Genomic DNA, 23,303 nt, shown 5'->3' with positions numbered 1-23,303 from the left:
CTTTCAAATGTTTAAGAAAAATTTTGAAAACTAATATTTATTATTTTAATCATTAACTCTACTACAATAATAAATTAATTGCAACACATTCTATGCCTGTTAGTCTTAACACCAGGTTAAGAGCTGCTATTTTTGAGGGACCAATTCAGTGACTTTGAGTAGAAAATTAATTGCTGGTTCACCTCTTTTTCTCTTTTTTACCTCCTTCTCGCCCTCTTTCCCTATTTCATCTTTCTCCATCCCTTCCACCCTTCCTCCTTCCCTTTCCCTCTTTTTTTCTCTCCCTCCTTTCTCTCCTTCCTTCTCTTTTTTCTTCCTTCCTTCCCTCCCTTCCCTGCCCTTTCTTTCTAACAGGGTCTTGTTAAGTCGCCCAGGCTGGCCTCAAACTTGAAATCCTCCTACCTCAATTTCCCAAGGCTGGTATTTACAGGTGTGAGCCACCATGCCTGGCCCCTGGTTCACCACTTACAAGGAGAATTTTTTGTGGATTGTCGTGTCTGTCCAAATAAGATGCGATGGCATTCACTGTGAGAGGCCTGCAGTCCTGCGGGTCTTTTCTCAGACTCTCCAGGCTTCAAGGATGTTCCTTAGGATGCTGTATACCACAGGTTGGCAGACACAGCAGCACCCAAACCAAATCTGGCCCACTGCCTGTTTTTGTAAATATAAATCTTGTTGGAACACAGCCATGCAGATTCATTTGCTTAATGCCAGTGGTTGCTTTCATGCTACAGTGGCAGAGTTGAGTAGCTATGACAGAGACTGTATGACCTGCAAAGCCAAAAATACTTTCTGGCACTCTACAGAAAAAGTTATATGACTTCCATTGTACGGTAGTTATTTGTTTGGAGGATCTTTCCCCTTTATTAGACTGAGCTCTAGAGGACAGAATCAAGGCCTCTTTTGTTTTTTTATTTCTCTGTAAATATAAAGTTCTTAATAATCTACTCAGAATGCTGAGGCAGGAGGATTGCCAGTTCGAGGCCAGCCTGGGAAACTTAGTAAGACCCTGTCTCAAAATAAAACAGGGCCAGGAATGTAACTCAGTTCCTCCTTGCCCCTGGGTTCAATCCCTAGTACAGTATGCAAAACGAAATTAATGTTCTTAGTGAATGTTTGTTGAATAAATGAATAACATGAGGGCAAGGAACTGAGCCAAGGCAGAAGGCTTTAGTCTACAAAGAAACAGAAATCCCAGCAGCTTGGGAGGCTGAGATAGAAGAATCATGAGTTCAAAGCCAGCCTCAGCAACCATGAGGCACTAAGCAACTAAGTGAGACCCTGTCTCTAAAAAAAAAAAAAAAAACAGGGCAGGGGCTGTGGCTCAGTGGTCAAGTACCCCTGAGTTCAATTTCAATCCCGGTTAACCACCTTCCCCCCTCAAAAAAAAAAAAAAAAAAAAAAAAGAGAGAGAGAGAAGCAGATTGCTAAAGGAAAGGAATAAGAGAGAATGTGGGGAGCTTGGGAATAATAAGTGTTATCTATAGAATTCTGCCCTGGAAAACTCTGAGAACTTACTGAAGCCTGTCCAAAGTCCTCTTTTAGTTGGGGAAATATATACCTTACGAAATGACTCTTTTTCCTAGTTTAATTAATGAATTCTTTACCCAAGGTATTTAAAAACAGACTTTTAATTTTATGGGAAAAATTCTAGCAAAAAGCAGACAAAGTAATGAAAATCAGTCATTTTAACTAAGTGCAATGTTAGAAAGAAAATTGTAAATTAGAAAAAGATTTAAAAATTTTCCAGTGGTCAATTAAAATATATTTCAAGTCTCCTCAACACTGTAAACTTTTTTTTTTTTTTTAAATAAGCACTCTACTGACTAAGCTATATTCTCAGCCCCGAACTATAATCTTTTTTTTTTTTTTAAGAGAGAGAGAGAGAGAGAGAGAGAGAGAGAGAGAATTTTTTTATTATTTATTTTTTAGTTATCGGCGGACACAACATCTTTGTTTGTATGTGGTGCTGAGGATCGAACCCGGGCTGCACGCATGCCAGGCGAGCGCGCTACCGCTTGAGCCACATCCCCAGCCCCCCTTTTTTTTTTTTTTAATTTTTTATTTACATTTTAGTTTTCGGCAGACACAACATCTTTGTTTGTATGTAGTGCTGAGGATCGAACCCGGGCCGCACCCATGCCAGGCGAGCACACTACCGCTTGAGCCACATCCCTAGCCCCTGCAAAAAATTTTTTTAAAGTTATGTTTTGTTTTTAATTCTGGGGATCACACCCAGAGCTTTCTGTCACTGAGCTATATCCCCAGTGCCCCCACTCCCCCCTCCTTTTTTTTTAGTACTTTTTTTTCTTTTTCCTGTGCTGGGGCTAAAAATCCAGAGCTTAGCACATGTTAGGCAAGGGCTCAACCACTGCACTACACTGCCCTTCCCCCTTATCTTTTATTTTGAGACAAGGTGTCACTAAGTTGCTGAGACTGGCCCCAAACTTAAAATTGTACTACCTCCACTTCCTGAGTAGCTGGGATTACAGGTGTGTACCACCAGGCCCAGCTGTGAAAAAAGTTCCTAATAAAATGGGGGGAATAGTCCACCACTATAACACAAATCACTGTTAAAATTGTGTTGTATTTTAAAAATATCTATCTATCTATATATCTATATCTATCTATCTATATATCTATATCTATATCTATATATATAGATATAGATATATAGATAGATAGATATTTTTAAAATATTTATTTTGGTTGTAATATAGTAACTTCATTTTATTTTTTAATTTTTATGTGGTGCTGAGGATTGAACCCAGTGCCTCGCTGTGCTAGGCAAGCGCCCCACCATTGAGCCACAACCCCAACCCAATATATATAAAATATATGTATTTTAGTTGTAGCTGGACACAATACCTTTATTTTATTTTTATGTGGTGCTAAGGATCAAAGCCAGTGCCTCACACGTGCTAGGCAAGTGCTCTGCCACTGAGCCACAGCCTCAGCCCTTGTTGTGTTGTGTTTTTTTTTATCAGCTAATTCTGCTACTTGTTGCTATAGTATTTGGTATTTGTGTAGGGTTTTTTATTTGTTTGTTTGTTTTGTTTTTTTAAGATTTTGTTTTTTAGAGCCGTTTAAAGTTCATAGAAAAATGAAGTGGAAGGTACAGAGATTTCCCGTTGGTCCCCGTCTCGACATTATTAACAACATTCCCTGCCAGAGTGGAACATTTGTTATAATTGATGAACCTACTTTGACACACATCATTATCACCTGAAGTTCATAGTTTGCCTTAAGATTCACTCTCAGTGGTAAACATTCTGTGAGTTTGGACAAATTTACAACAACAGTTATGCACCATCATGATGCATCCAGAGTAGTTTCTCTAAAAGTCCTTCTCGTGCCTATTCATTCCTCTCTTCTTTCTAATCCCTGTCAAGCAGTGCTATTTTACTAATGTTTTGCCTTTTCCAGAATGTCATATTATTTGAAACATATAATATATAGCCCATTTAGACTGGTTTCTTTCACTTAGTAACATACATTTTAGATTGGCACACACCTGTAATCCCAGGTACTTAGGAAGCTTAAGTAGGAGAATTGAAAAGTTTGAAGCCAGCTTGGGTAACTTAGCAAGGCCCTGCCTCAAAACTTTAAAAAACAGAGCTGGGTATATATATCAGTGGTCAAACACTGCTGAGGTTAATTCCCAGCCTTGGGTGGGGTGGGAGTGGGGGATTCCTCCATGTCTTTTCATGGTTTGATAGCTCATTCCTTTTTAGGACTGAATGACCCATTGTCTGGAAGTATCATAGTTTATGTATTCATCTACTGAAGAACATCTTTATTACTTTTAAGTTTTGGAAATTATGAAAAACTGCTATAAATATGTGACAATCCAGCTTTCCAATTCTTTCTTTCATGCCTCCTTTCATTAAAGTTGTATGTGTAGTTTTTGTGTCCTTAATTTTTCACTTAAATTGTATCAAAATCATTTTCCCAACTTAACCTCATTTTCTTGTGGTGTGGAATATTCCAAGACAGTTCTGTGTGGCCGTCTGCAGCTGCTGTCTAAGATGGGCAGATCAGGTAGGACATCTGAACTGCTACCTGGGGTTGGGAGGCCTGCAGGCAGAGGATCAGCAGTTTGATTTGCATTTGGCACAAAGCTCCCTCTTAAGTACTACCCGAGACAGTGAGGCTCCTTTCTGGTAATGGTTACTTGTTTTAGTTTTCTGGGTAAGGGAGAGAATTCAAAACTCCAGGTTAACAAAATGTAAAGTGATCCTTATTCTGTAGAAATTTTGAAGCAAAGTCTCTTCTAAATTGATTTCCATTCTATTGCTTTTTGTATCCAAAACGGAAGATTCTCTTTTCTTTAGTGTTGTTTTTAATATGATATCAACTTATTAAAGTGGTTGTAGTGTATCAGGTGTGAAGAGTCATTAAAAAAGAAGTATTCAGAGTTCACTTGGCAAAATATCACAAACAAAACTAAGCAGAATTAAGAACAGGTTTTTATGTTTTGTTTGGGCTTATCTTTTTTTTTTTTTTTTTTTGCAACTGGAAGACATCTAGACCAGTTTTCCCTGACCCCACTGTTTTTTATCTGTGAAGTAAAGGAGTTGTAGAAGATTAAGTAGCTAGTGCAGGGAGCCCAGCTCGAGTGGTAGTGCCAGGACCATATTGAAGTTTCTTGACTTCTACACTTTCAGTTATACATCCTGCATTTAAAAAGTTTATCAACCTCCTTTGTTTTTCTGCTTCATGTTTTTGTTTTTGTGATTTTATTTTAAATGTACATACAACCAACATTGGCTCAAGGATTGGTACCAGAGTTCAATTTTATGATCTCAATGCTGAAATCTATGGAAGAAATGTTTGGAACTTTAGACTTTCTTTACTTTCCTTTCTGCTAGAAGGGTGACGTCCTAAGTGTTTAAAAATTTTTTGCTCTTGCCAAAGATACAAGGATATACTTATCTGTAATAAATCACAGGGGCCTACTACTTGTGTTCTCAAAAGCTCATATTAGGCCTAGTTTAGGAATCAGTCTGGTCCACACAACCTAGAGCAACCCAGCATGGGATTTGCCATTAATTGCTTGAATAGTTTTAGCTTGGCAACAGCAGACCTAAGAACCCGAATGGAAAGACCAGGGGTGAAAGCATTAGCTTACCTGCAGAAAGGCCCCTATTGACTAGATTCCTCTTTCTGCTTAGGAGGCCTGGGTTCCTCAGGTGTGGGCACTGCTGTGATGGTAAGTTCCTAAAATTGTGAGCTGTGGAAGAGGGAAGTTCCTTTTCTTAGGGGAAAATGGAAATCTGGGTGAAGTTGTAACATACTGAACACTCAACTCTTATTTCTTCCTAAAATTCCTGCGGTTGTTTTAGGCACACCATAATGTTATTACTAAAACTTGGTTTGCTCCTACAATTAATTCTGTTTGTTGACTTGAAAGCCCAGGGTGGGGGTCGGGTAGGGAGAATGGAGAAAACTTTTCCAAGGATTTTTCCTGAAATCTTTCACAAGTGATGCCCTGCCTCCGAGGAGGAAAATAGAGAAATACTTACAGAGATTTCAATTTATTCATCTGCACTGAGGATATTTAACTTACATGCATATCCAGGAACATTATCACATCCAGATCTTAAAGAAATGCTTTTAGAGTTTATAGATTGAAAATATAATTTATAATATAATGTTCTAATTCATCAATGTTGATTGTTATTTGAGTTATGTTGATTAGTATTTGTTTTAATAGTCTATGATATACTTAGTAGTCTTTGTTATGTGTATTTCTTGTTTAAGCTGTTGAGCAAAATATTGGCCTTCTGGCCCACATAAACCTGTGTTTATATTTTATGATTTTAAGTTTCTCTTTAGAAAGGCAACAGAGACAGCAAAAACCAAAAAATAGTCAGCTTTCCCCCTAACTTATAGTTGGCACAGATTGTTCAGATGTGAAGATTTGACTGATAGTTCACAGACTTTCCTATTTCTGAATCTAATTGTCTAATTGTCTTCTTGATACCAAGATTTAAGATCTCTGTGTAACCTTACTGTTAGAAGGCTCCTTGGTGTGTGTGCTTGTGGTGTATGCACAGTTTATAGTGTTTCCTGTTTTCTATTTGCCCACATTATGTAAGATGTCTGCATACAATTTAAAATGATATATCCACTGAAAAGAAGGAGCATCATTTTATTTATTGATTGATATGTGGGTAGATAGATATGGGGGTTGAACCCAGAGCACTCTACCCTGGGCTATATCCCCAGCTCTTTTTTATTTTTCATTTTGAAGTAGGGTCTTGCTAAGTTGCGGAGACTAACCTCAAACTTGAAATCCTTCTGCCTCAGCCTCCCAAGTCACTGGGGTTACAGGTGTGTGCCACCATGTCCAGCTGAAAGAGGCATAGTTTTAGATGCTGATTTTTAATTGTCAGTAGATTCAGTATAATTTGGTGAGAATTACTATGAAGCAGAGCAAAATGAAGGAATACTCTAGGGAGGCCCTGTTTTGTGATCTTTGAGAAGTATTTCAAAGCAACAAGGAATATTGAGAGCTAATGTTCTTTGCTGGAAGAACAGAAAGTTCCTAATTATTCTTACTGTTATCTGCCTTTCTATCTTTCCTATCCCTTTTTTTTGTATATCCCATCTACTCCTAACCCTGGGATGGATCAGGGTTAAGAGTAGATGGGATATACAACCAGTGACATGAAAAATTGTGCTCTGTTTGTGTAATGTGAATTGAATTGCATTCTGCTGTCACATATAACAAATTAGAATAAATAAAATTTAAAAAAGAATATAATGTTGGGAAAGATATACACAGTTCTTGCCTTTGTGAAGATTGAGGTTTGTAATGTATAAAATCCTTAATCTGTTACTATATTAATTCTAATAAAAATATTTTAAAAAGTTACATAAGATATTGTTGTAGTTTACAATTGTAGGTAAAAAATGTTCTTTTTGTCTGTAAGATAACTGGTATTAAAAAAAGGAAAAGAGGTACATAAAGATCTGTATCAGGGGGCTGGGGATGTGGCTCAAACGGTAGCGCACTCGTCTGGCATGCGCGGGGTGTTGGGTTTGATCCTCAACACCACATTAAAAATAAAGATTAAAAAAAAAAAGATCTGTATCAGGCCTTAATCTAATTTAAGGGGATCAGGAAAATCTTTGTAATAGGAGTCTGACTTAATTCAGACATATAAGCAAGAATTACCCAAGAAGAGAGGATATGAAATTTTGATCAAGAAAGATATTCTAGGCAATTGTCAGAGCAAGTAGAAAGTCAGGAAAACAACAGAGATAAAAATATAATAAATATTTTCAATGAAAAAAAAAACAAATAAACAAACAGTAGATGGGAATGGCTCCTAGCCCCAGGGGGGAGCAAGAATGATGCTACAAGTTGCCACAGAAAGTGAGGAAGTTGCTACAGAAAGTGTGGAAGAACATTCAGAGACAAAGCAAGAGTAGAATCTAAAGCTAAGATGTGACTCGGAGGAAGCTGGCAGAGCAGGTAGTTCAGGAGCTAGAAGCTCTGAGCAGTCCCTGGACTGGGAACTAGGAGGAGGGGGCCTTATTTTTGAGCCATTCCATTCCTCCTCCAGACTCCGAATAGTCCAAAGTGGGGAATCAGTACTTAAGGAAGAAAGATAACAGATTCTCTTGAACAGTGGAAACCTGTCTTAAAAGAAGGCAATGAGCTGGTGCAGTGGTATAGGCCTGTGATTCCAGAGACTTGGGAGATGAGGCAGGAGGATCATGAGTTCAAAGCCAGCTTCAGCAACTTAGTGAGGCCCTAAGAAACTCAGTGAGACTCTGTCTCTAAATACCAAAAAAAAACCCAAAAACTGGGGGTGCTGGGGATGTGGCTCAGTGGCTAAGTACCTCTGAGTTCAATCCCAATACCCCCCCCCCCAAAAAAAAAAAAAAAAGAAGAAGAAGAAGGTAATGAAATGAAAAAAAAAACCTAGGGTTGATTGTCAAAGGGAAGTCGGGGAGTCGAAAAACAGATTATATAGTGTGAACTCGTTACAAAATATGGGTAGATATGTTTTTAAGGTACACAAAAATTACTTAAAATAAATACCAGATGCTCAATTGTAGTTTTAGGGGACGTTTACTTCCTGCATCATTTCTTTCTGGATAGTCTGAATTTTTACAACCGGCTTATTATGTCCATAATAGAATGTCAACTCAGTGAGGGCAGAGACTTCCTTTCCTCTTGACCATTATAGTATACATGGACCTTGTCATAGAATAGGTGCTTGGTTAATATCTGTTGAATGAATGAATATTTCCTTTGTGTAGGGAAAGTAGTAGAGAGGAGGTAGCTGGGGCTCAGTAATTTCATCACAGTGCAACTCAAAGGCTTTTTAACATTAGGAAATGTAAATATTACTGAGGACCAAGCTGAGGACCAACATCCAGTGTCAAATGATTTGTAGTTTTTGAGAAGGTCATTATTGATTTTATTTTTTTAAAAATAGAAGGCTTGAGGGCTGGGGCAGGGGCAGAGCTCTTGCCTAGCGTGTGTAAGACACTGGGTTTGATCCTTAGCACCACATTAAAAAATTAAATAAAATAAAGGCATTCTGTCTATCTATCTACTACTACAAAAAAAAAAAAAAAAAAAAAGAAGAAGAAGAAGAAAGGCTTTCTGCTTCACACACCTTTCCATGGTATTTTCCAGGAAGTTGTAGAGTTTGTTAGTCTTTCAGTACTTTTTCTAAAGACTTTGCAGAAGGTGTAAGAAATTCTGTAAATTACATGTGACAAGGGGTGAAATCCTGAGAGACTGCTATCAAGCAGGCCATTTTCTCTGGCAGTGGGTTGGTTATGCTCTTAGCCAAGAACATGCAGGAAACCTCCGTTTGCCTTGTCCCATGCCTCTGTCCTGGGGGTGGGTCTGGTTCTCTGTCTATCTGCCAGCTCAGAACCATCCTCTCTTTGTGGCAGCTAAAGAGAGTTCAGATTCCACATTTCTGTTTCACCTTTCTCTCCAAGGAAATCTCCCAGGTGAGGAAATGTGTTTGTCTGCTCATATATTACCTCCAGTGCTGGAAAGAGAACGGTGCATTTGTTTGTTCTCTTATGCATTTGAATATATTTTGCCTGTGTGTCAGAATAGTTTGAGAAAGAACATTTGATCTTGGGAGGCAGTGATTTGGGCTTCAGGGGCTTTCCCCTGGCTGCTGCTCTTGCACTCACCACCTGCTCTACAGCTGCTGGGGTGATGGCTCATGCGAGTGATGGCTACTGAAATGGGCCTCTGCTTCTATAGGCATAGAGTAATGATTTGTAATGGCATCATTTCTAATTGAGAGGAAAAATATATGAATTTTAGAATAAGGACTATAAGGGGCTAGTGATGTAGTTCAGGAGTAGAGTGTTTGCCTAGTTATTTAGTGAGTTGCTACTAAATAATTTAGAAATTATTAAGTAGAAAAAAATGTTGAAAAACTGTATATGTATTTAGAAAGTTTAATGTGTATTTCATCTTTATTGGAACGTGTTTGATTTAGTTTGTCATTGTGCCTGAGCAGATATACATTGCCAGACCTGATTTATTTACTGCTATGTTCGTAATATTTTAGTTTCCATAGTTTTATTTAGTTAACCTATTTATATTAATTTATAATGGAGTTGGAGTTTATTTTAACCACTGCAGAACTTTATTTATTTATTTGTAAATATTTTTTAATTGTAGTTGGACATAATATCTTTATTTTATTTATTTATTTTTATGTGGTGCTGAGGATCAGACCCAGGGCCTCGCACATGGTAGGTGAGCACTCTACTGCTGAGCCACAATCCCAGCCCAGGACTTTAAAACCCATAATATTCTGTGATGTAAATATGATTTTTTTACTTAAATACAGCTATTTTGTGACTTGAAAACCATACAGCATCTTAGAAACCAGGTATAAATGAATTTAAGCAAACAGATTACCTAACGTCTCCTTATCCAAGGAGTCAAAACAGGAAGGAGATTATGTTGTGTAGATTATGAACTAACCCACAAATTATTTGGAGGGGTCCACAAAAGAAACATTGTAAAGTTGAGTCCTGGGTGTATATTCTATCAAAACAGTGATTTCTGAAAGTTTCCTGATTAGAACTGAGAAGGAACTACTGCAAAACTTTTGGTTTTGGAAAGGCTTTGTGTTCAATACAGAGTCAGGGCCTCTGCTGGCACATAATGAATTGAAATTTCTAGCTAAGGGAATTAGGGGGAGATTCCCTCAACAGGAGGTAACCTCAAGGAAGAGGAACCATGTTTTTAAAATATTGCTCATGCTGTTATTTAGAAACTGGACCTTTGGATACTTTGCCAGCCAGTGTGGTCATATTTCGGTATTTGAAAAATCTCTTGAAGACCTTATCGTCTTGAGGCTTTATCGTCTAGTCTGTTGAGACTCTTAGGATTAATTGTTTTTTCTTTCTTTTTTAAGGAAGAACAGCTCCTCTCCTCCATCACAAAATATATTTCATCTTTCTTGTTAATGTTGGAATAGATTCAAAACAGAAACTAAACAATGAACTGGAAAGGAGCGCTTCCACCCCCCCAACGCCCACAAACACAGAGGCTCTAGGGCAGACTCACACTCCTGCCAGAGTGGAAAATAGGCCCAGGAGTGAGTGCAGCAGGAGGGGGAGTGCTCTGGGGTCTGTGTCGCCATCATCATTCAATACTGCATCCTTCACACCCAGGAGTTTGGGAGCATAAACTCTTCCAAAGGGTTCAGCCAGCTGTTGCCATGGGAGATTATAGGCCCAGTGTTGCCAAATCTTCTAATATTTTGGAGATGCCAAAATAGATATCTATTTTTGTGAAATCTTTTAGTTTAAAAACTTTTTTTTCCTTTTTCTTTGAGCCTCATGTTGGAAAGGGCTAAATATAACATGTTTTATGAGCCAGATTGTTTCACCAGTTTGCAAACTCTGCTCTCTACCCTTCTTATGCTTGTATGTTGTTCCCTCCTACTCTCTGGCCAGTCAAAATTTGATTCTCCTATAGCAAGTGCTTTGGGCTTTTCTATCAGGAAGTATCTGGTTTTGTGTAAACTAATCTGCCATGCTTAATGGGACCTTTTTGCTTTCCTGAAAAGCAAGCAATGTATTAATAGCACCTCCCCAGAGTGAAAGACTACTTCCTACTATGGAATCCCTATACTTAAGTGTAAACTTTAAGACAATTGAGAAGGAGAAGCAGTAACCTTGGGATAAGCAAGGTAGTTTGGGGCCATCTGGCAGCATTCCTCAACCAGTGCAGAGAGCTGCTAGATCACCTGTGGCTTCTTCCATGTCAAAATGTTTTTCTATTGTGTTTTTGAATCATAAACCTAGCATAACTCAGGTTGTGGGCTGGGGTTGTGGCTCAGTGGTAGAGTGCTTACCTAGCATGCATGAGGTACTGGGTTCAATCCCTAGCACCACATAAAAAAACTAAATAAACAAAATAAAGGTATTGTGTCCACGTATAACTAAAAATATTAAAAACAACAACAACAAAAAAAACTCAGGATGTAGGCCTGGTTATTCACAGACTTCACAGGCTTACTGGTTTAGAATCTGGACCTCTCAGCAGTGCCCTGGTAAATGTAATATGTGGTAATGCTGAGTCCACTGCTAGGGCAACAGCTGCCTCCTGTGTCTGGTGTTGTAAGAGATCTTTCCATAGAAAGCCATAACCGGATGAGATGCGATAGCTCTGCAGTCTACAGATTTAGAAAAAAACATTCTTTTGATGGGAACTGATAAATAACAAGTAGTTGGTGTAGATTTAGGAACTGAGGCAGTCTCTGTTTCAGAAAGGTAAGTTCCCCTTCTTTGGAATGATGTTAAAAGATTATGAAGTAAAGGATTTGGGTTTTCCAAACTAAATCTATCAGGTTATTCTGAAACTGACCTGACAAGGCAAGCCTAAGCATAATGGGGAACGCTGGACAGCCACAACAAGCAGACCAGCAGTGTCCTCTTTTAAAACCATTTTTCTTTTAATTATAAAAATAATGATTAAAATGTTAAAAATATGTTATAGCATATTTATTATCTCTGATTCTGAAGGTGAAGAGATACTACTATTTAATATAGCTCCTCTCAGCATCTTTTTACAAAACTAAACCCAGGGTTGGCGATATAGCTCAGTTGGTAGAGTGCTTTCCTCTCGTGTACAGAGCCCTGGGTTCAATCCCCAGCACCACAAAACAAAATAAAAAGCTAAACCATTATGTATGTTGTGATATATGTATGTATATGTGTGTGTGTTATATATACAAACATTATATTTAAATGTCTTATAACTTGTTTTTCACTGACTTTATCATGTGTATTCTCCCATGTTATCAAATGATCTTTAGTGACTTTTCTTTCTTTTTTTCCCCTCTTTTGTAGTACTCAGGATTGAACTCAGGGTTGCTTCATCACTGAACTATATCCCTAACCCTTTTTTATTTATCTATTTTTTTTATTTAATTTTGAGCCAGGGTCTCCCTAAGTTACCAAGGCTGGGCTCAAATTTGTGATCCTCCTGCCTCAGCCTCCCAAGTTGCTGAGATGAAAAGTTGTGTGAAAGCCTCAATGATTATTCAGTGACTTAGGTTTTTAATGGCAGTCAGATACATGAATATACAATAACTTATTTAGCTGGTTTTCTGTTAAATATTTAAGTTCTTCTGTTTTTGTTTGTTAAATATTTAAGTTCTTCTGTTAAGTTATTGTATATTCAGCATGTTTGGTTTTACAACAAACATGCTTTTACACAAATCTTCCTGTGCCTCTTGACTTGCCACAACTATGAGCATTTTAGACATTTGATACAAATCATCAAATCTGAGCACATTCCTTTAAGGACCTTATTAAAAACCGCTCGTTCTTGGCACTAGTAGCCTTGTTCCTGAAGAGCTTCAAGAAGTCTGCACCATATTATCCTGAATGACCAGTTGTGTGAAAGAATTCTTTTTTTGTCTCTTTTTCTAGAATTCTTTTTCTGTCTCTGTTTCCATTCCTTAAGGAAAATTAATGTGTTTCCTTTTGTGGAGCAGAGACATAAGGTACTTTGTAATATGATTTCACCTAGTAATGAGGTCATCAGGCTGCTGACTATTTCTGGATGATTGTGCCTGGTAAACATTGTAGTCACCACAGTGAGACCCGAGGCAGCTTCATTTTGGTGTTTCCAAAGTTGTGATTTATAGAATGTACTACAGCATTGCTTCAAGTTAGTGTGATCCTCACTGTGGATGGGCTGTGTCACCATATGCTTGGCACATACTTGATCATTCACAGAAGTGAATGACCCATATGCTGTCCTTTCCATCTGTGTGAATGACCCAGAGGCCAGAGGAGCGTTTGGGACACAGGATATTTGGTATTTCTTTTTTTTTTTTTTTTTTTTAAAGAGAGAGTGAGAGAGAATTTTTTAATATTTATTTTTTAGTTTTTCGGCAGGCACAACATCTTTGTTTGTATGTGGCGCTGAGGATCGAACCCAGGCCGCACTCATGCCAGGCGAGCGCGCTACCGCTTGAGCCACATCCCCAGCCCTGGTATTTCTTCTGGGGACAGTTTTGATTTGTGAGCTCAACTTTCAGCTGTGTGTTTCCTCAAGTCTTGTCTTTGTGATCAGTGTATACCAGGGATTCCTAATGGAATTAGGTACTTATCCAAATGAAGCAGTTGTTCTTCCTTCATTCCTTTAATTTTTTTGGTACCAGGGGTTGAACCCAGAAGCGCTTAACCACTGAACTGTATCCCCAGCTCTTTTTATTTTATTTTTAAAAATTTATTTATTTAGTGGCGCTGGGATTGAACCCAGGCCTTGTGCATGTGAGGCAAGCACTCTACCAACTGAGCTATATTCCCAACCCTTTTTTATTTTGAGGCTACGTTGCTTAGGGCCTTGCTAAGTTGCTGAGGCTGGCTTTGAACTTGTAATCTTCCTGCCTCAGCCTCTGGAGTCACTGGTATTACAGGTGTACAGCACCATGCTGGCTCATTTGTTCCTTTCTTGTTCACCTACTTTCTTCATAAGCAGATTTCACCCTGTCTCCTTCAGTTGCTATTTGAGTTAAAAACTTGATGGTCTGCTGTAGATAACTTCCAGAGCCTCCTATGTCATAACACCACCCGTGTTCTATTCTGAGCATTGAAGAGACAGGCACAGCTTGAGGATTAATCTGTAAGAATTAGAGAAACTTAAGAAAATACAGTTCCTGCTTCTAATTTTACAGCACAGTCAGTTTCTGACTCCAAAGAACTTACAGTCTTATTAGAAATAAGATACCTAACACAGGAAAAGATTAAATACCAGAATGACATGAAGTGCTAGCAAGCAGTGAGGGCTTTAGGGCTCCACAAGAACGAACCTGGGGTACCTCATACAAATTAGTTTTTGTGGTTGTTTTAGAACTAGGCCTTAAAGAATGGGTCAGAGTGAAAAATGGAGATCATTCTTCTCATGGGATGACATCATTAAGGCAGAAGGCACTCATTGTCTGAAAACAAGGAGTGGGTCATTTGGGTTGGTGTGTGCGGTTCAGAAGGAAACCTGCCTCAGTCCCTGGGCTGTATAACTTGGAGAGGGCTTTCTGAAAGCTCCTTTTCCCTCAGAGCTAGCAGCAGGATTGATTGAGTGCATCCCTGTTGCCAGTTTTTAGTGCACAGAGATAAAGCCAAGCTGAGGCTCATCCTCCCGTGGGCTCACAGGGTCCAGCCAGCAACCAAGCCTGTGGTTTTCTGGAGTGCATGTGGGCGTGACTGCTAGAGTGCTCAGAGTAGCTCTGCCTCTTTTTTACACAATTGGCTTCATGGGTAAATTTTCTGCCTTTGCGCCTTCAGCTTCCCCTGTGCTACCAATTTTTTCAAAAGCAGGAACTTACTGGCAGGGCACACTGGAGACTTTAAACTTCAAAGAAGTTACAGTATTTGTTGTGGGCTGTAATTGAAGTCATTTATCAAAGATAAGAATTACAAACATTTAGACTCAGTATCTCTCTACCTTTTCAGATACTTAAATACCCTTTTCAAATAAAAGTGAACACTTATATACTGTACTTTGTTTTTCTACTTGCTGTCCTTCCAGATACTCAAAGATGTTTTTGCTATTTAGCCTGCCTAAGGCTAATATTCAACTTTCTTCTCTTGGTCAGTTAGGAGATTATTTCTTACTAAAATGTAAATCTTTTCCTTTTATAGTTAAATTAATTATCAGTTACAAAATATGGCTTACATTGGGAAGAAGCTGAAATATAGTTGAGTTAGAGTGGGTAAGAGGAAGCCTCAATTTGATAAATCTGCTTTGAAGTCAACCTTGTCATCTGACTTGGGGACCTGAGGAAGCACTGTTGTAGATGGTCCTGCCTTTATTAGTAATACGCCAGGATTCAGAGGTAACCTCAAAACATCCTTATAAAATATCAATAAAAAATATCCTTTTAAATTATCAATAAGATAGCTAGAAAGCTTACCTGGACCTAATATATAATATATAAAAGTTTAGAATCTAGGTTTATACAATTGGGCAAAAATGAACATAGCTTGGTACACGTAGACTCCACCTTTGCCATGGGCCCTCTTTTATTCAAAGTGGTGATGACACTCAGCAGGCCTCTGTGAGGGTGAAAACTGGTTCCGCAGGAGCTGGGCAAACAGGAAGTGCATGCTTCCTGGTCAAGTCTTACTGAAGTTTGATTAAATGCCTGGCCCAATATTTTGGGGGGATGGGTGGAGGATGAGATTGTAACTCTTCTGGGGAAAGTTCTCTTTTATCCTTTCAGGTTCCATAGGGTAGGGAAGAAAATAGGACTTGGCTCTGATAAGAAGGTTCCAAACTTATAGGTGAATATTTTTCCTCAATTCTTATTTACTGAAATTAGTTTCAAGTGTTATAAACTCTTCCTTCTAGCTCATTTTCTTTCTGACCACCTGCTTCTAATTTAGGTTGTAGCTATTGACAGTTTAATAAAATCTCAAAAATAACATTTGAAGATTTTGCACTAACCTCTTAACTCTATTTAATCAGAACTGCTTAGTACTTAATACTAATTCTGTATCTGTATTTTACCTGGGAAGTATTGACCTTCACCACCTAGGAACTAAGTACACCATTAAGAGAAATAGGAGTTATATGTTCAATAAATGCCCCAGCACTTGACTGGCTTTATTTGGTTCAATTTATTAATTCACGCAGTTCTTTTAAAACTCGTGGCACATATCTACTGAGAAAATGCAAAGTTTGAACCATATCTTAGAAAATAGAATTGTAGAGTGTATCCATACAGTGGAACACTATACAGCAATTAGTTATATGAAAATTTTCTAATAGTGTGAGAGATACTTAGGATATATAAGTTGCATATGTGGTACTCATTTACCAATATGAAATATATTTACATGTATGGAAAAAACTTAAAAGACATACAGAAGTACACCGAATACGAACAGTGAATGGTTCTGTCTGGATGAATGGATTGTGAGTTATTTACATTTTTATACTCGACGCTTTCCTATTCTGTTTTTTATACTGACTTGGTATCATTCTTTTTTTGAGGGAGGTGGGTACCAGGGATTGAATTTAGGGACCCTAAACCACAGCCATATCCACAGTCCTGTTTTGTATTTTATTAGAGATGGGTCTCACTGAATTGCTTAGCACCTTGCTGTTGCTGAGGCTGGTTTTGAACTTTCAATCCTCCTGTTTCAGCTTCCTGAGCTGCTGGGATTACAGGCAAGCAGCACTCTGCCCTGCTCTGACTTGGTATTATTCTTGCAATAAAAAACAAATCCAATATGAGGTTGTATATCGTTTTACTGCCTACCTCAGTAAAGATTTGAAATAGGTAGTGGTGAAGCTTAAAGGTTAAATTAATGCTTTCTGTAGAGAGGCAGTGAAAAATTGCTCATTATAATTTTAAAAGTTCCTGAGAGTTTTGCTACTAAGCACTGTAAGTTATTTTATATGTCATTAGGCAGTGTTCCTATAGTTCACTATTTTTTAATCGGAAAGCTGATGTTAACTCAGAGGTTTACTTCAACAGTTTAGAAAACAGTAATTCATAATTTTATGAAGTGAATGATAGCAGTTAAAAAAATCATGAAGTATTTTACTTCTACATCTTGAGAAAGTATATTTTATTAAGAACAAAAACAAAAAGTAACCAAAAAAAACCCTTTTCTGCTGGGCGTGGTGGTGCACGCCTGTAATCCCAGCTGAGGTAGGAGGATCACGAGTTCAAAGCCAGCTTCAGCAACTTATAGAGGCCCTGTGCCTCTTAATAAAATACGAAAAATGACTGGGATGTGGTTCAGTGGTTAACGCCCCTGAGTTCAATCCCCAGTATAAGTAAATATACAAATAGTATGTGTGCAATGTAACACAAATACACAGCTGTGCACAAACTTTACATGTAAAATTTATGAATTTTCACAAAGTGAACATACTCTTTTATTGATAGTGTGCTGTTTGTCTTTGACAAAATTTTCATAGAAGTTCCACGTTTTAAAAATACATTGTTGAGTGTTTGGTGGGTTTCAGAAGCTGTGTGTTGCACTTGTTGATCTTATAACTGCCTTAGCTTTTTGGATTTTGAGTTTTCTAGGAACTCTGAAATTTGCTGCAGAATAAATATTGTTGTTCTTAGTTTATGGTAGACAAATGGCTTTTCAGGATTTAAAAAATGAAAGAAAGCAGTAACTACAAAACAATTGACTGTAGCCTCTGCAGATTTAGTTTTGCTGTCATTCCCAGCTGTGGCACAAACTTTGCCTCAGTGGGCTGGGCATGTGGAACTTGATTCCTGTGCATCTGCATAGAATACAGTTTAGTTTGCTAATCTGAAGCAGCAAATTTGCAGGCGTCTGTTAACATGTCAGCTTTGGAAATCCTAGACCAGCCCGGGAAGAACTTTAGAGAGTGCCAGACTCAAATGAGGAAACAGGCCTGGAAGGTGACAGCCTTGCCCAGGGTCACAAAGTTGGCACCAGAGCCAAGTCCAGAACCCTGACCTCAAATCCTGCCAAGTTCCTTTCTCAACTGAAAATTTACCTTTTCTACCAAAAACTGCAATCCTTTAACTGCAGTTGACATTGACATTAAGGAAAGTGATTATCTAACTTATTTTCAACTGAAGTTCTTAATGGGGATAACCTGACAGCATTGAATTGTTTTGGAATATGTCCCTTGGGTTGCTTCAGGTGAATGAGGGGCGATGTGGCAATGGTATAAATGCTAATCTGTACTTGTTAAGAGTAGTCCAAGAGTACTCTGAACTGGAATAACCCTGGCAATAGGGAAAGTGTAGCATGACGTCAACTGGTGACCCCTCCTGTGGGAGTGAGCTGTGTCAGGAGACCTAGCAGTGCTTCTGGAACACAAGGTTCCCAGGCCGTGTTTCTTGGCTATGCTCCCAAGCACTGGACAGGGACACTTCGGGCTTGCACCTATAAAATGACTATCAGTGTTTCATGATTTGCGGTACTTGAGAATTTTCAAGTACCCCAAATCATGGTAGATAGGGGAGTAAAGCTGCCCTTTGGCTTTCTAAGGGAGGTCATTATTGAGTAAGTGTGGGTCACTGTGGTAGTCCCCAGAGTTTTATTGCTTAGTAAAATATGTCTAACGTCTGTGGAGTGCATAGTTCTTGAGAGAATACCAATGCTTTGCAGAAATCTTGGTTCCCTTAGATTAGTGACATGTTCAAGTTTTTCTTTCTTTCTTTCTTTCCTTTCTTTCTTCCTTTCTTCCTTTCTTTTTTTTCTTTCTTTCTTGGTGGTAGTGCCAGAGATTGACCCCAGGGCCTTGTGCATGCGAGCCAAACACTCTAGCAACTGAGCTATGTCGTGTCCCCCACCCCCACCCCCACCCCCGTGTTCAAGGTTTTAAAAAGAGGCTGGGAATGTGACTCAGGGGTAGTGTGTGTGTTTTGCATGCAAAAAGCCCTGGATTTTATCTTCAGCTTAAAGATGAATAAATAAATAAATAGAACAAAGTGACCTTTGTCTACCTGTCAGTTTGTATCCTGGTAGAAAGTATCTTTTCAGTCTCACATGGCACGTTCTTACCCTGACTGTCAGCACCACAGTCCCATCTACCATATCCTTTCCCTCCCTGATTTCAGTACAAGCTTTCCTAAGAGGCCACACCTAGTGCTTGCCCCCAGATATCTATGGCTGTCCTGGCTCTGAGTTTTTGACTATTTACCACTCTCCCCAGTTTAGAATGTCCGGCCTCCCCTCTGCTTCTCCGAATCCTGTCCAGCCTACAGGGCCAACTCAATTCTCATTCTCTTGGCAAAGCCTGTCCCAGCCTTGTCTCCACAGAGCCCAGGTAGCACTTCTGTCTTGTGCTATGGATGATGCAACTGCGATTGACCTTGTGGAAAAGAGCGTGGAACTCTGGGGCTGCTGCCTCGGGGATCTTGGGCTGCTAGGTTTTCCTGGCCTGGATTTCTTCATCTAGAAAAATGGGAATCCTAATTGCACTTCACCAGTATGGATATTAAATGAGCGCACAGCACTAAACCTGTAGGACAGGGTAGGACAGGGTCTGGTCCATCCGTCCTTGTGAAACAGCAGCTGCTGTTTTTTATTCCTTCTAGCATGAATTTTATCATACCCTCCTTTTTAGAGCATGTCAGTTGTTCCTTTTTTCATTCTTTTCCACAGTCTCCACTAGCACGAACATTTTTTAGCAAGGAGCTAACATGTCAGGATGTTGACGTGAACATGAATATTGTTTCCTTCTCAGCCATGGTGGGAGGGAATGTCAGACCCTACAGTTTGAGCTATCAAAAGTATCTCAGAGCTGTAAGGGGTGGGTCATGAACTGGTTGTTTTAACATACTCCCCTTGCTGAGGGGCATGGAAAAGTCATCCACAGGGAGGCCACTGTATCCTGCAGCCACACTTTCTGCCTTCTCTCATCCTTTATTAGCATATGCACAAGTACCATTTTTACCCATCAGTGTCTCAAACATTTAGGGCAAATCAAATTACCCTTAGTAGGAAAGGGTAGGGACTTAGGTGATATCCTGAGGTAAAACTAAGCAGATTTCATACAGAAGTCCAGTGGGACAGTTTGCCATCCACCCAGCAGTTCAGGACTACAGGCAGTGTCCTTCACCCAGCCCTGGGTATGTCCTCTCCCAGATGAAAATGCTACATTTCTCCTTCTCCTAGGCTGGAACAAGACATTAAAAAGTTAAAGGCTGACCTGCAGGCCAGCAGGCAAGTGGAACAGGAACTCCGCAGTCAGATCAGCTCCCTCTCCAGCACCGAACGAGGGATCCGCTCAGAAATGGGCCAGCTCCGGCAGGAGAACGAGCTGCTGCAGAACAAGTACGCGCACCTGGCGGGTCTCTGGTGGCCGGACGCACCCTCCCCAGTTCCCCATATAAAATGACCATCAGTGTTTTTATATGTTCCCAGGGATGGGAGCACAAGCCTCCTGGTGACAAAGGGACCTGGCAGAGAAGTTTCTAAGTAAAATGTTTAAAATATTTAATGTACTACCAGATGTTCAAGATCTATAAAAACTTACTTCATTGCAGCAAAGGTTTATTCATATTTTGTTCTTCTCATTTAATAATTTAAAATAGTTTCCATGATAAGTAAAGTTGTTAGGAGTAGTCACAGTTGGAAAATCTTGTTCCTCTGAGTGACAATTTCCAGAGGGGCAGATTATATCTACTTTGACTTATAGAACTAAAAACTGACATTAAACTTTTTATTTTCTTGAAGAGGCAATCAAAAGCCAGATCTGGGTGAATTCTCTTAAGCTTTCCATTAATTCATTCTGGAATTACTTGACTCAATGTAGAGCTGTCTTTTTTTTTTTTTTTTTTTAATATCTAAGCAATATGTGCCCATCATAGTGATTACTATTATAGACTCTGAGCTTTTCCTGTTGGAAGAGGAGTCCTACATTTTTTTAATGTAACTTCAGAATTTGAGCATTACAGGCAAAAACTCTCTCTATTGTTTTTGACCAACATTTGTGGTGGTTCTAGCATTGATAAGGAGGAATGTTACCTCCTCACTTTGATATGTAAAGCTATGGGTGACTCCAAAGAGACTGATTCAAGGACATTAAGAAAATGTCTTATGGTTGGTAAGAAAAGTCTGCAGTAGGTCCCATCATGATTGTATTCAGGATAAGAAAGACTCCTCCCTTCTAGCCTTATTTCCTTTTTGGTGGGGCTGGTTCCAGCAGTGTTTGTTTTTTTTTTTTTGTTTTGTTTTGTTTTTAACCCAGACAAAAATTCTTTTAAGGTGCTGCAAGACACTGGAATTAGTTCTACAATGATTGTCCCCTCTGTTAGAAACTTCTTGTATCCTATACTCTGGACTACCTGCTGTAGATCACTTACCTTAACAAAACAGAGGGTAGGACTGATTCTGGGTCTTGTAAGCAGCCTGTTTGTTAGTGTTTAGGCATTGTTATGAGGCTGTGTTTTCCCAGGCACACAGGAAGTTGGTACTTAAGGTTTGCTGTTCATACGTTTTACTTGACCTTAAAATGAGAAAAAAGAAGCCTGTTTCTTATTATAAAGACTTTGTATGACAATTGTTTTCATATAGGTTACATAATGCTGTGCAAATGAAGCAAAAAGACAAGCAGAACATCAGCCAGTTGGAGAAAAAGCTAAAAGCTGAGCAGGAAGCACGAAGTTTTGTAGAAAAACAGTTAATGGAAGAAAAAAAAAGGAAGAAGTTAGAAGAAGCCACTGCTGCACGGGCTGTTGCATTTGCTGCTGCATCTAGGTAAGTTCATGTCACCGGAGTGTATAATCCAGGTTGGCTTTCCTTGTCCCAAGACATATGTGGGAATTTGCTGCCAAGGGTAGGATTGGACAGACCACAACCTTGCATGGATGGATTGCTTTTAAGGGCTGTGTGTCTTGTAACAAATTCATTCCTTAGTGACCTCACTTATAAAGTGGGCTTAGCATCCCTGCACCAAGTGCTGCTTATAGAATGCCTCTAGTTACTTTCAGAAAAACTGATAATTACTAAATGTGTTGAGAGATCCCGTCTGGAATTTTATTCCCTTTATAAGACTTTATAAGACTCTTAAGTGTGGATGTTTCTGAGTTTTTATCTTAAAATGGAAGAATGATAGAATCTTGGTTACCCAGGCACTGTGTACTAACTCCTGGCTTTGTTGGATATCAGCAAACTACCAAATAGATGGAAAAAAAAAAAGGTGAAATACAAGTTTCTATTATATTTGTGGAGTGCTGCAGAAGGATCTGCAAGTTTGAAGCCAGCCTCATAGCAAGGCCTTAAGCAACTTTAATAAGGGCTGGCATGTAGGTCAATGGTGTAAAGTACTCAAGGAAGGGAGGGAGGAAAGGAAAAAGAAGGAAAAGCAAGAAAGAAATATTTGTGTGGATTGTGGGGGGTGATGAAAACTGGCAACTACTTCTCATACCATTGAGAAGTACCCCTGCATGCAGATATTTCAAAAACTGATATGTAACTGCCAAATGAATTCCAGTAAAGAAGGAAGATTGTTCAGTCTCCCCCCCACACACTCCTTTGTTTCTGCTTCACCTTCTTTTTGTTTGTTTTTTGACTCGTGAATTCCATCCGCATGATTGGGGTCAGTTATGGGCTTACAGATACAGAATGAGGGTAAATTTTTATTTCACACTGAATTTTTGTCCTAATTTGTATCTATGTGGTATAATTCAACCACAATTCTTTCTTGAGTTTTACTTTATTGCATTAAACAAGTAATTTACTTGCCAACCTTTGGCATGTTAATAACCTTCTTTAGGGTTCTGGCATTTGCAGAATAATTGGTGAATCATCTTGTCACCTTTCAGGAAATAGCAGTGAATAGTGAGAATGCTTCTTCCCAGTGTGCTCCCTACAGACTGTAGACTGCGGGTGGTTGAGACTGGGGGACTGGGGGCCATCTGATCTAGACAGACCCCTGACTGCCTGCTGCTGATATGGGTTGTTTGTGTCAAGGTGTGTTAGCATTTCCCATACACTTGCACTTGCAGGATATTTTCTTGAATATTCATCCAGCATGGCCTGTATTTTTCTTAACTTATCTAGCACCTACCTTTTCTAAAACCTTCTACTTAGTAGGATATAGCAGTACTTTTTTTTTTTTAATATTTTTTTTCTAATTGTAGTTGGACATAATACCTTTATTATTTATTTATTAATACATGGTGCTAAGGATGGAACCCAGGGCCTCGCATGTGCTAGGTGAGCGCTCTACTGCTGAGCCACAATACAGCAGTACCTTAACCACATCATTAGTGTCTCCCATGCCTGAGAGTCATCAGTCAGTTGGTTTCAGGGTCTACAGTAAATCACTT

At 39.0% G+C, this 23,303-nt stretch overlaps 1 protein-coding gene across 1 annotated transcript in view; it reads left to right on the top strand.

The window, feature by feature from the left end:
* Positions 1-23,303, top strand: part of Maco1 (macoilin 1) — a 63,233-nt gene that overhangs the window by 30,188 nt on the left and 9,742 nt on the right. Inside the window, exons 7-8 of the mRNA XM_076861014.2 lie at positions 20,146-20,304; positions 21,547-21,729. Of these exons, the coding sequence (XP_076717129.1) occupies positions 20,146-20,304; positions 21,547-21,729 (342 nt within the window). The remainder of the gene's footprint in view (positions 1-20,145; positions 20,305-21,546; positions 21,730-23,303) is intronic.

The sequence above is a fragment of the Callospermophilus lateralis genome, chromosome 7 (genome assembly GCF_048772815.1).
Source record: "Callospermophilus lateralis isolate mCalLat2 chromosome 7, mCalLat2.hap1, whole genome shotgun sequence".
Taxonomy (NCBI): domain Eukaryota; kingdom Metazoa; phylum Chordata; class Mammalia; order Rodentia; family Sciuridae; genus Callospermophilus; species Callospermophilus lateralis.
The sequence above is the reverse complement of the archived record's forward strand: the minus strand, read 5'-3'. Positions and strand labels throughout refer to the sequence as shown.